Source organism: Rattus norvegicus, chromosome 2 (assembly GCF_036323735.1).
Source record: "Rattus norvegicus strain BN/NHsdMcwi chromosome 2, GRCr8, whole genome shotgun sequence".
Classification (NCBI taxonomy): domain Eukaryota; kingdom Metazoa; phylum Chordata; class Mammalia; order Rodentia; family Muridae; genus Rattus; species Rattus norvegicus.
Window position 1 is genome coordinate 91,128,245 of NC_086020.1, and position 13,462 is coordinate 91,141,706.

General features: G+C 38.2%; 1 protein-coding gene across 2 annotated transcripts in view; it reads left to right on the plus strand.

Moving 5' to 3' along the window:
- Txnl4al1 (thioredoxin-like 4A like 1) overlaps nucleotides 1-13,462 on the plus strand; it is a 404,800-nt gene that overhangs the window by 285,895 nt on the left and 105,443 nt on the right. For both annotated transcript variants that reach the window (XM_039103593.2, XM_063282868.1), the window contains one exon: nucleotides 1,749-1,765. In XM_039103593.2, coding sequence (XP_038959521.1) covers nucleotides 1,749-1,765 — 17 coding nt within the window. The remainder of the gene's footprint in view (nucleotides 1-1,748; nucleotides 1,766-13,462) is intronic.

Below are 13,462 nucleotides of genomic sequence, written 5' to 3' on the forward strand. Positions count from 1 at the left end.
TTCCATTGGTTCTCACCTATTTTATTATATAATGAATTCCAAGTTGTTCAGCATAATCATAAAGTACATATTTATTATATTTCAGGATATTTCATGTTTCAGAATTGTGAATCAATGTAGAATATAGGAAAGAAAAACAAAATAGAGTTGTGATCTAATAATATAATATCCAATAATCGTTGTTTTATTATAGATAATTATAATTTGTAGAATGATTAAGTTACACTGTAAGATTTGACATCTGTCTCTAATGTCTTTACTAGGTTTAAAGAGAAGAAAACTCCCAAACCCTAAAGAGAAATCTGAGAATTCTGGATTTCCAGCTGCTCAATTCTCTGACTGTCATATGTAAAAGGCACTTCAGCCTGCAGTACCTATCAAATCACTGGTTGCACCTTTATGTAATACTGTAATTCAAATTTCATAGAGAGAGGTGGTCTCCCAGGAGATATTAGGGAAACAACACACTTCACAATAGTCACAAGTAATATAGAATACCATAGTGTGACTATAGCCAAGTAAATGAAAGATCTGTATGCCAGGAACATCAAGTCTTTGAAGAAAGAAATCAAGGAAGATCTCAGAAGATGGAAAGTTCATCCATGCTTATGAATTGGCAGGATTAACATAGTAAAAATGCCCATTAACCAAAAACAATCGGCAGATTCAATGCAATCCTCATCAAAATACCAACCTTATTCTTCACCTAGACAGAGCAATTCTCAAATTTATCTGGGATAACAAAAAACTCAGGATAGCAAAAACCATTCTGAACAGTAAAAAATAATTTCTGGGGGAATCCACATCCCTGAACTCAACCTATACTACAGAGGAATAGTGATAAAAACCACATGGTATTGGTACTCAGACAGGCTGGTAGATCAATAGAATAGAATTAAAGACCCAGAAATGAATCCACACATCTTTGTTTACTTGATATTTGACAGAGAATCCAAAACCATGTAGTGGAAAACAGACAGCATTTTCAACAAATGGTGCTGGTTCAATGGGTAGTCTGCATGTAGAAGAATGCAAATTGACCCATTCTTAAGTCCTTGTACAATGCACAAGTCCAAGTGGATCAAAGACCTTCACTAAAAACCAAATACTATGAATCTAGTGGAGGAGAAAGTGGGAAAAATACTTGAATAATTGGCCCAGGGGCAAATTTCCTTAACAGAACACCGATGACTTATAGTCTAGGATCAAGAATTTACAATTGGGATCTCATAAAATTGAGAAAGTTCTGTAAGGTGAAGGACACTGTGAATAGGTCAAAATGACAATCTACAGATAGGGAAAAGATCTTTACTAATCTAACATGTGACAGAGGACTAATATCCAAAATACACAAAGAACTCAATAAATTAGACTCCAGAGAACCAAAAACCCTGTTTAAAATTGGCGTACAGAGCTAAACTAAGAATTCTCAATTGAGGATTCTTGATTGGCTAAGAAGCATGTAAAGAAATGTTCAAAATCCATAGTCCCCAGGGAAATGAAAACGAAAATGACCCTGAGATTCCACGTTACACCACTCTGGCGAACATCGAAAACTCAGGTGACAGCAGATGCTGTCAAGGATGTTGAAAAAGAGGATACTCCTTCATTGTTGGTGAGATTGCAAGCTGGTACAACCACTGTGAAAATCAGTCTGGCAGTTGATCAGGAAATTGGACATAGTACCACCTGAGACCCCAGCTATACTCCTAGGTATATACCCAAATGGTTTTCCAACATATAACAAGGACACATGCTCCACTATGTTCATAGCAGCTATAGTTATACTACCTACAAGTTGGCAACAATCCAGATGTCCCACAACAGAGGAATGGATACAGAAAACGTGGTACATTTACACAATGGAGTACTACTCAGCTGTGAAAAACAATGACTTCATAAAATCAAAGGCAAATGGATGGAACTTGTAAATATCCTGGGTGAGGTAACCTAGTTACAAAAAAAAAAAGAAAAAAGAAAAAAAAACACACATTCACTGATAAGTTGATTTTAGCCAAAACGGATCTCAGAATACCCACCGTACAATACACCACACAGATCATTTGAAACCCAAGAAGAAAGAAGACGACCACAAAATGTGGATGCTACATTCATATTCAGAAGGGAGAAGAAAATATTTTATGAAGTAGAGGGAGTGAGAGATCTTGTAGGGAGAGAGAAAGGGGAGGGTAAAAGGGTGGCTAGTTCACATAGAGGAGTGGATGGGGGAGAAGTACAGAGGGTTAAGAATTTGAAAGTAGAGTAGCAGTAGGGGAAGGGAACTAAGGGTACTCACTAGAAAATACCAGTGCCAGGGACCCAAGAGATTCCTGGAACCCAATAGGGAGGAAATTAGCTGAAATATTCCCCAAAACAGGAGATAGAACCTTTAGAGAACATATCCAGTGGATAGTCACAGCCCCCAGTTGAGAAATGGGGCCACCCACCCACCTCACAAATTTTATGTCAGAATTCTTCTGGTAAAAAAGAAATCCAGGGACAAGAGTGGAGCAGATACTGAAGGAAAGGCCATACAAAGACTGCTCCACCTAGGAATCTATCCCATCTGCAGACAGCAAAGTCAGACACTATTGCTGATGCCAAGAAGTGCTTGCTGACAGGAGCATGGCATGACTGTCTCTTTGGAGGCTCTGCCAGAGCCTGACAAACACAGATGTGGATGCACACAGTCAAACACTGGGCTCAGTGCAGGAACCCTATTGGAGAATTTAGGGTAAGAACTGAAGGAGCTGAAGGTATTTGCAAAGCCATAGGAAGCTTGAAATACCTAAGGAAAAAAATCTCACAGATCCTAGAAAGCCCAAGAAGAAGAAAGACCAAAACTTGGATGCTTCATTCCTTCTTAGAAGGGAGAACAAAATACTCACAGAAGGAAATACAGGGACAAAGAGTGGAGCAGAGACTGAAGAAAAAGTCATTCAGAGACGGTCCCACCTGGGCATCCATTCCATATGCAGCCACCACACCCAATGACTACTGCTGATGCCAACAAGTGCTTGATAACAGGAGCCAGATATGGGTGTCTTCTGAGAGGCTCTGCCACACTCTACTGATACAGAGGAGGATGGTTGCAGCTAACCATTGGACTGAACAAGGGGACAGCAATAAAGAAGTTAAAGAAAAGACTTAAAGAATTGAAGGGGTTTGCAACACCATAGGAAGAACAGTAATGTCAACCAACAAGACCCCACTAGAGCTACCAGGGAATTAACCACCAACCAATGAGTACACATGGAAGGACCCATGACTCCAGCCACATTTGTAGCAGAGGATGACACTGTTCATCATCAATCGGACAAAAAGCCTATGGTCCTGTGAAAGCTTGTTTCCCCAATGTAGGGTAATGCTAGTGAGTTGGGGTTGGAGGGGGTTGGTGGGAATGGGAGCATCCTCATAGAACCTAGGGGAAGGGGTATGGGAGAAAGGGTAGAGGGATAACATTTGAATGTAAATACATAAAATATCAAAGAAAACTACAATTAAAAAAAAGAACAATCAGACCTCCCAAAGTTCCCAGGGACTACAAAACCAACCCAAGAGTACACATGGAAGGACGATGGCTCCAGCTGGATATTTAGCAGAGGGTGACCTTACTGAGCATCACTGGGAGGGGAGCCTCTTGGTCCTGTCGAGGTTTGATGACCCAGGGTAGGGGAATGCTAGCAAACTGGAGCAGGAATGGGTAGACAGGTGCAAGATCTCCTGCATAGAGGGAGGGGGAGGGGGGAAAGGAGGGAAGTAGTTTGTGAAGCAGAAACTGGGAAGGAGGATAACATTTGAAATGTCATAAATAAAATAACCAGCAAAAATTGAAAAGAAAATGTTTCTATGGTTTTGTGAAAAAGAAACAGCACCACTCAAATCCTAGCCTATTGAATGCCTTGATGGCATGCCCTTTAACTGCATTGAATGCCTTGATGGCATGCCCTTTAACTGCATTATTATCAGCAAGAGCTTTATATTTTCAAGAGAATATGCTTTGAATGCAAGATAATATTGTGGCAATACACAATTGCCACATTGTACGTTGAAATTTGAAATTTTGATGTGAAGCTACTTTCCCCAAAATTATGGGCATCATCAGTTAGGCTTTTTCTGAAGTGAATCCCTGAAATAAATGCCTTAAAATATTTACACATTTGTTCATGTTTTGGGATCCAATTCCAGCTCCTTGAGTAGTATCAAAATGTATTTGGCTTTATTTCACCCAATAATAACACAGTATTGTTAGGGTACTAAATGTCCACAAAAGGACTATGAATTAGATACTAGACTCTAAAATGGAACTTTTGGACCTAGTAGAAATTTTACAATGTTGGGTACGGTGAGAGATATTAACATCTTTGTGCAAGGTGCTTGAATGGGATAGTGATACTGTATCCTGTTCCTCCAGTATTGTTTCACCATATGGTTGTGTCATGATGTTCTAACTCACTAGAGTCCCAAAACAAAGGGGCAGACCAGATATGCACTGAAATTGTAGAAGTCAATGATAATAAACTTTAAATGGTTAGGTAATTAACCTATGGTTAGGTATTGAACTCTGACTTACCAAAGCACACAGCTACTCTTCAGAAATGCTTCTTTTGATATACACACACATACACATACACATACACACATACACACACACACACACACACACACACAATGTCCCCCACAGACACATTGTACAGAAGTCAAATGAAAAATGAAAGGAAGTGAATCCCTTTCTATCAACATCAGGCATATACATGCTCTCTCTCTCTCTCTTTCTCTCTTTCTCTCTCTCTCTCTCTCTCTCTCTCTCTCTCTCTCTCTCTCCCTCCCTCCCTCCCTCTCTCTCTCTCTCTCCCTCCATCTCTCTCTCTCTCTCTCTCTCTCTCTCTCTCTCTCTCTCTCTCTCTCTCTCTCTCTCTTTCCAGCTCCTGGTTATAATAAATAAGGCTGCTATGAACATAGTGTAGCATGTGTCCTTGTTATATGTTGGAGGATCTTTTGGGTGTATGCCCAGGAGTGGTATAGCTGAGTCCTCAGGTAGTAATATGTCCAATTTTCTGAAGAATCACCATGCCAATATCCAGAGTGGTTATACCAGCTTGCAATCCTACCAACAATGGAGGAGTGTTCCTTTCAGAGACTACCGCATCCAGGGATCCATCCCATATGTTGTCACTATTGCTGATGCAAAGAAGTGTTTACAGAAAGTGGCCTGATATGGATGTCTCCTAAGAGGTTCTGCCAGAGCCCTAGTAATACTGAAGGGGATGCTTGCAGCTAACCAAAGGACTGAGCAAGGGGACCCCAATGGAGGAGCAAGAGAAAGGACTGAAGGTGCTAAAGAGGTTTGCAACCCCAAGTAATAAAAACAATATTAACCAATCAGACAACCCCACACCCAGAGTTCCCAGGGCCTAAAACACTAACCAATTGGTACACATGGAGGGACCCACGGCTCCAGAAGCATATGTAGTTGAGGATAGCATTGTCTGGCATCAATAGGAGGAGAAAACCTTGGTCCTATTAAGGCTTGTTTCCACAGTGTAGGGAAATGCCAGGGTATTGAGGTGGGATGGGTTGGTGGGAGTGGGAGCATCTTTATAAAGCAGGGTGAGGAGGAGGGGGAGAAGGGATGGCAGAGTGAGTAAAGGGGATAACATTTGAAGTGTAAATACATAAAATATCCAATAAAAATGTTTTGAAAAAAAAGAAATAAAATTTGCAGAAATCATCATGTCTCAGGTAAGGCAATTCCCAGATGGCCTTTCCTTCCATCTCTGTTCCATTTTTTTAATTGGATAGGTTTTTATTTACATTTCAAATGTTATCCCCTTTCCTGGGTTCCCCTCTGGAAACCCCCCATCCCATTCCCCCAACCCTGGCTTCTATGAAGGTGCTCCTTCACCCTTCCACCCATTCTTTTCCACCCCCCAACCCTGGCAGTCTCTTACACTTGGGCATAGAACCTTCACAGGACCAAGGCCTCTCCTCCCATTGATGCCTGACAAAGCCATCTTCTGCTACATTTGTGGCTGGAGCCATGGGTCACTCCATCTGAACTCTTTGGTTGGTGGTTAAGTCCCTGGTAGCTCTGGGGCATTTGGTTGATTGATATTGTTCTTACTATGGGGTTGCAAACTCCTTCAGTTACTTCAGTGTTCCACGTCGTGATCTATCAAGTCTGCAGACACCAAACCGGACACTGCTGCTGAGGTCAAGAGGCTCTTGCTGACAGGAACCTGGTGTGGTGCTTCCTTGGTAAGTCTGATCAGCACTACGAAAGTAGATGTAGATGCTTGGAGCCAACCATTAGACTGAACTCAGGGAAACTGGTGGGGGAGCTGGCAGAAGAACTGGAGGAGCAGAAGGGGATTGCAACCCCATTGGAAGAGCAATATCAGTTGTCTGGACCATCAAGTGCTTCCAGAATCTAGACTACCAAACAAGGAGTGTACCTGGAGAGATTTGTGACTCTATATACATATGTAGTAGAGGATAGCCTTGCCTAACAGCAATGAGAGACAAAGCCCTTAGTTGTAGGGAGGCTTGATACCCCAGTTTATGGGCATGCTGAAGCAGTGGGGTGGGAGAGAGTGGGTGAGTAGGGGAGCACCCTCATAAAGGCAAATGGGAGGGGTAAGTGCAGTTGTGGGATTGAGGTGGTTGGCAGTGGGGTAACCGGGAAGTGGGATATTATTTAAGATGTAAACGGAAGGAATGATCAATTAATAAAAAATTTTTAAAAAGGAAATATAATTTGCCTCAAAAGGAATTCAAATAATGCATATTTTATGTCATATAGGAAAACTTTCAATCACATGATGAGTAAGGCCAACTGTATGAAAGGAGACTTAAGTTTGTTTATCATTTTCTTTCACCCTTAACTGACAGTTTGTCAGAAGCTTAATGTTAGAAAGAAAGCAGAAATTATCGTGAATTTTAAAAGCAACTCAGAAATACATATTCTTAACTAAAAGCTTGTGGTGGAAAATTGAAAATACTTATATTTCTGCATGTAAAGGTTCAATATCCATGTGAATAAAATTCCTCTTGAAAGGGGTATTGCCATGGTAAACAAGAACCACAGCTTGCTATTCAATGCAGTGCTTCAATGTGATTGTATTGTTATTTTGAAATATGTTTCTGTCTTTGCACATATTTCTTTGGTTTTGATTATGAAGAACTAAACATTGTTTGAATGGCCTTGTACAATGGCCATTTATATCGTGTAGGCACAGGTCTGTAGAGACTACATGTGTTTCAATCTGCCATAGAGAGGGAAATGATTTCCTAATCTCATACAGAGTTCTGTATTTTCAAGGGCAATCAGATAAAACATTTGTGACCTTCCATTTTTATTTTTAAAAACGAACCATGATTGAATCATTTATATATAATACATACTTTCTAAAAGACCTTCTTGATAACAGGGTTTCAAAGATTGATGTTTATTATAAAAAACTATTTGCCCTTTACTTCCTAACTTTGCAATGTCTTTGAAAGGAAATCTTTGGAAAACTTTAAAAACTACATTTAATACATAACATGTTGAGTGAGTGTATATTCTTATAACAATAACAATACTGGATAGAAGTTATACTTCTTTAATATTGTCCATTACTATTCAGCTCAGTAAAAGGTGTGATCACAGACAAATCAGGCAACAAAACGAGTTTTAAAAATATGTTGAAACACAGCTTCTGCAATTTACTGCAGCAAATCTAAAGCTGACTTGCAAATGACAAGAACAAATACAGGATGGTGTATTGGAGGCAAGCACAACTGGACTTTGATATTTCAGGCAAAAAAAAACATACTTTGGGCAAGTCAATGTCATAAAAATGTGACAAATCATAACATTAATACTGAGAATGAGAGAACCTGTAGTTCTGTCCTTTAGCACAGCCGATCTTCAAAATTAGCTTATGATAATGGGTAAAAGAGTCAAAGATTAAGATCCCAGTGGTTAAGATCCCAGTTCAGTTGTTGACATCCCTTGTTAGTCTTGCTAGGGAACCCGATTTGGTTTAGCATCCTCATGACAGTTCCCAATTATTTGGAACCCTAGTTGCTAGGGATCAAGTGCTTCTTCTGAACTCTGTAGACATAAGGCTTCCAGTTGGTACACATTCTCACATTGAGCCAAAATACTTATCCATTAAAATAAAATAATGCAAATAGAAATATAAACTTAATCACTAATTATACATGGAAAAGTCTGTAACCTCTCCTTATACAGTATAAGAACTCATTAATAACAGCAGAGAAAACCACACTTAACACAACCACTAATTATGAATGATGGAACAGATTCTACATACCCCAGTTCAGCAGTTCAACAAGACCATGACTTCATCCTAAACCATTTAATGATAATCCTTAAATACCTCATTTGGACTTAGGCCAATTTCAGCAACTACAGTTGCAGTAACCCAAATGAAGAAATTTGCCAGGGCATAACTTGCATCTGAGGATGGGTTTCTTGTACGAGATATAGCAAATCAAATTGAACAATCATGATGACAAAGTCTGAAGGAGTCTATAACAATCCATGTACTCAGGGTAGATCATGTAGGTCTGGCAATGACTGACCATCACTGCTTAGCAAGAAATTAAACAAATAATGATAATAGCTTCACCTGAGTCAAAGTATTTGCAATTTGAAATCAAAAGAGATTTTGATTAATGGAGGGAATAGTACTGAATATAATCAGACTGTGGGAATATACTAATATGGTAGGAGCAGACTGAGTAGAATATGTTTCTGACATGTCAAATATAATCCAAACCTTGATTCTCTTCAAATTATTTAGCATTTTAGGTAAATGTTGCAGTTTCACAAGGTACTTGAAATTCTTAATGTTGGCAAAAGCCCTTCTGAAATGTTTGAGGGCTTGAATGAGATTTGTTATTTATTGGCTTTCTATTTGCTTTAATAAAATCAGAGTCCAGCATTCTTATTTCCTTCATTGCCATTTGTACAGCTATTTCAACTTATGAGGACCTCAACGCCTTTTCGCTCTTTCATAGTCCATTTTAAATGTGTTCTTCCATAGTGATTATCGAAAAGTAGACAACCAAACTCTCAATTTAATAAACCATTAAACCAATACAATAAAATTAAAATTAAATTGCTTTAGAATTATTTGATTTTTAAATTTTAGATCATGATTTAATTGCAAAATTTCCTTTTTCCCTTTCCTCTCTCCAAATCCTTTCTTAAACCATTCTCCATTTTCCATCAATCTCGACATTCTTAAAACCTGATTGTTATTGTACACAAATTTAAACATATCACATAAGAATATATATTTATAAATACTATTTGTTCAATCTGTAAATTGTTACCAGAATTTATGGTATCAGAGTTGGTCACTTTGCACTGGGCATTAATTATAGTCCTCATGGTGGGAAAAATTGTAAAAGCCAGAGTCTCAGGAAGTTTCTTGTGAGATTGTCTCACCTAGTAGTAATATTAAGCTACACCCCACATATCTCATGAATGTGACAAACATGAGCTGAACAAAATGATACTAAAGAACAAATCTTTGATTTTTTCATCTCAATTTCCCTTTGCTCTGCATCACATTTCTGTGTTGACAATGGCAAGATCATTGCTTATTCACACAAAGACAAAAGAATTGAAGATATATTTAAAATTATTAAATTATAATATTAATATTAGATAAAAATAGTATTAATATAACAGTAATATTAGAGATCAAATGCAGATTTTGTGACATAAAATTTAAATGACTTTATTAAATGTAGTGCATTAGGTAAATTATTTATCTATGTGAGGTAAATTATCTTTCTATCTATCTATCATTCATTTATCCATTTATATACATTTTGAATTTAACCAGGAATGGCTCTCTTTAATAATGATATCATCTATGTACTTCCTGAATTACCACAATTTCCTCTTATAAATGTAATTTTATTGGTAATCTAAGTGTCTATATATGAAACTTCTAAAAACAAAGTTTGTGATTAAAAAAATTACCTATATACTTTTAAAAATAAAAAATCATTCAACTAAGTTGTAGACAGAAACAGAGAAAACAAGGAGAGGAATGGCCTGAATAATAGAGAAATAGTACACTTCATCTGAAAATTAATACACATACATGCCTATCCAGTCAGTTTGAAGCAGATAGTTTTTAGTAAAAAATTTTACATGACTATAGAAAAAGTATTTAGTCTGTGTTGATGAATGTTTTCTATTTAACTATCTGGGATAGTCTACTTTTTCAATTTGCCACTATCTAGAATCACCGGCAAAATACAGTTACAGATACTCTAGTTTGAGTGGCACTATGAGTATATCTCTAAGAATAATTTTAGTTAAATTTATTATGGTTGAAAGACCCACCTCTGTTTTGGTGGCACCATTTTATAGGATTGTCACTCTAAACTAGAACAGAGAAATTAAGCTGAGCACTAGTAAGCACACACATGAGCATGTATACTCTCTTTTTTTTATCGGGTCTTGATTTAAGATGTGATATTATAAGCTTTTTAACTGATTTTGTGTTATATCACCCTAAATGATGGAATGTATACTAAAAGAAATGTACCCTTTTATTGGAGTAAAGTTAAAAAAGCTATCTTTTATCTCACACTAGTGCTGGCACTGTAGGGGCCACATGGCATCTGTGGAATATTTTCATCTCAATCAACAAGGTGTCTTGACCACTAAGTTCCTCCCTATCACACTGCCAATGGCTACTCTCTGAGCCTGACAACCATCTCTCTACATTCCCAAGGCAGGTTGCCACCATGCCAGACATACACTTCCCTATTCCATGGGGCCCAGTGTATCTAGTCAACAAACACTCTCTTTAATTCAATTAAATTGCCACATGAAAGAACACACAACACAATAACCTCTGAATCAATTGATAAGATATAATTGCCCACCGAAATAAGATAAAGTTTGCTCATCTACACATACAAAGCACTGTACATATCCATCTCTTAAGAATAGTCATAACAACCTGTAGATGTGCAGAGAAAATCTTAACATCCGCTGCAATGTTTCTCTCAGCTGTCTCTCTCTTCTCCAGTCTCCTCCTCCTCTATAAATTTTCTCCCACCCATCCTTCCTTCTCATCCAGTGACAGGCCTTGTTCTATCCTGTATCTGCCTGTATGGAAGTTTTATTTGACAGTTTTACAGAGACAAGTTGCAAAGAAAACAAGTAGGCACTGGTAAAGACAGAGGAGACAAAGAATGAGAAGCAGCCAAGGTATATGAGCATATTGCCATTGTTATGTTGAGGCCAAACAGAGCAATTTGATCAGAAGCTAAGGAAAGTTGGTTTGAATCAGTCAGCTTGGAAGATTAGATTGTATGGAGGCTAGAAGCTTTGAGGCCTATGCTAGGCATACTTTGAACAGAGAAGAAAATGTTTTTTCACTTAGCTCAAGCCAAGTATTCTCACAGCTTGGGGAATAATAAAAACAATTATATTTTTAAATGTACCACATATAGCATATCACAAGTGTGAGATCATATGGCATTTCCCATGATTCACTATTTCCGGAACATTAAATCTTATGGTTGTACCTATCTTGTTGTAAATGAAAAGTTGTCTTTATTTCTGACACATAAATAAGTTTATCCAATGTACATACATGGCACACTTTCTGTGTTATGTTATCTCTTTGCAAAAAACTCAAATTGTTTTCATGTCTTAGTAAAAATAATGCAATAACTGCAATAAACTTGGAAGATAAATTTTCTCTTAGTCACACTGATTTTTGTATTTTATAGGCTTACATTACTAGATGAAAAGCTGTTTTTTTTGACTCTTCAATTTATTTTACATTATAGAGATATGGTTTACATTTCAAACACACCATTATATCATTTCTAAGAGATGAGAGTTACATGGAAATTTTTGAGAAAGACCTTCCCGTATGGAAAAGATAAAATGGTGATTTTTTTCTTAAAAATGTCAACATCTTTTGACTAGAATGTTAAGAAAAGAATATACTGAGAAACGACAGTGAGGACACTGAATTTTTTCACTAAGACTGCCTTTTTTGGCACCCCTTGGGCAGATGGGCCCTAGTGGCCAAGATTGCTCATGAGTTAAAATCTAAGCATAGCTGTGCATGGGAAGACAATGGTTATGAAATCTTGCTTGGCAATTATACTGATGCTCGGGGTATCAGTACCTTGCAACTATATTGATTGCAGAATATGTGATACAGGCATGCTACAGTGCTGAGTCATTTGCCACAATATGCTGGTAAAAGAATGGAGATGCTGGTGCTTGTAAAGTCAGTAGAGTTGAGCATGGTGCATATCTCAATGGAATCTTGAATGCAAAGTAGCTTATACTGAAAACAGCTCCCGTATCTGGGAAGTGAGCTCACTGCACACACAGTCCAGGAGAGATGGCATTTCATGTTCAGGTATGTACCAGATAGGGAGAAGACAGCTCCCTTCCCAAGTGGGAACTGTGATTACCCCTATAAGAAGGGGTCTCTTCTTCTTTATGCAATTTGGCATAATGGAAGATTTAACGTACTTTCAATAGATATGCATACTTGAGTATCAATTTCAAATATTTTACTTTGCTGTAATCTAAATAAATATATCAGAAAGCTTTCATTTTGCATAAAAGCTTTAAAGAGAAAGCTGTTTGTGAATGAATGCTTTGTTATTAAAAATTATAAAAGGAACTAAACAAGCATAATGAAAATTACCCTCTTAAGTCTCTACAGAACAAACTGGTGATGAAAAAATTAGTTATGAAAAGATTCCTTTTATGTTTAACCATTTTAAATGGTTTAAAAATACTTTAAGATGCTGGGAGATGAATGGCTTAGTGCTGTTCTGCCTGGAACATATCATTCCTGCCAGCCGGGCACTAACAATTATCACCCAATCCAGGACTTAAACTGTGATAGAGTGGCTGATGTTTTGCCTTTGAATAGAGTGTCCCAAAAGATGGGACCACTGGTCAGCTGCCATGGACTAGATTCTCTACTGGTTGGAGACAATCTGGTCACCTTGCTGCCCAATCCGGATCTGGAGCCACCACAACACGAGTGTCAAACACTGGCAGAAGCCCATGGATGGAGGAAAGACCTCTGCGACTGGCTGATTGACCCCTGCTGAAAGCCGAGGACCTTGTCCACAGACGGGAACAGTTCTCTTCATGAAGGTCAGAGATAAGTGGGTGCTGCCATGGTGGACAAAACGATGTCATCTAGGATGGCTAAACTTCTACCCACCCAGCACATCAGCACTGCAGATGCCTTTGCCATCTCTTGGATGCCCTGGTGAAGCCAACAACTGTGAGTACTATTCATTGCTCAGGATATCAGGAGGGAAGAGATTCAGTGACATGGGGCAGTGACAAAGCAGATAAAGTGGCTCGGGAAATGGCTATGCAGGAGCCTATCTTGGTTGCAGGCCTGCAAGAGACAGCCACTGAGAACTAGGA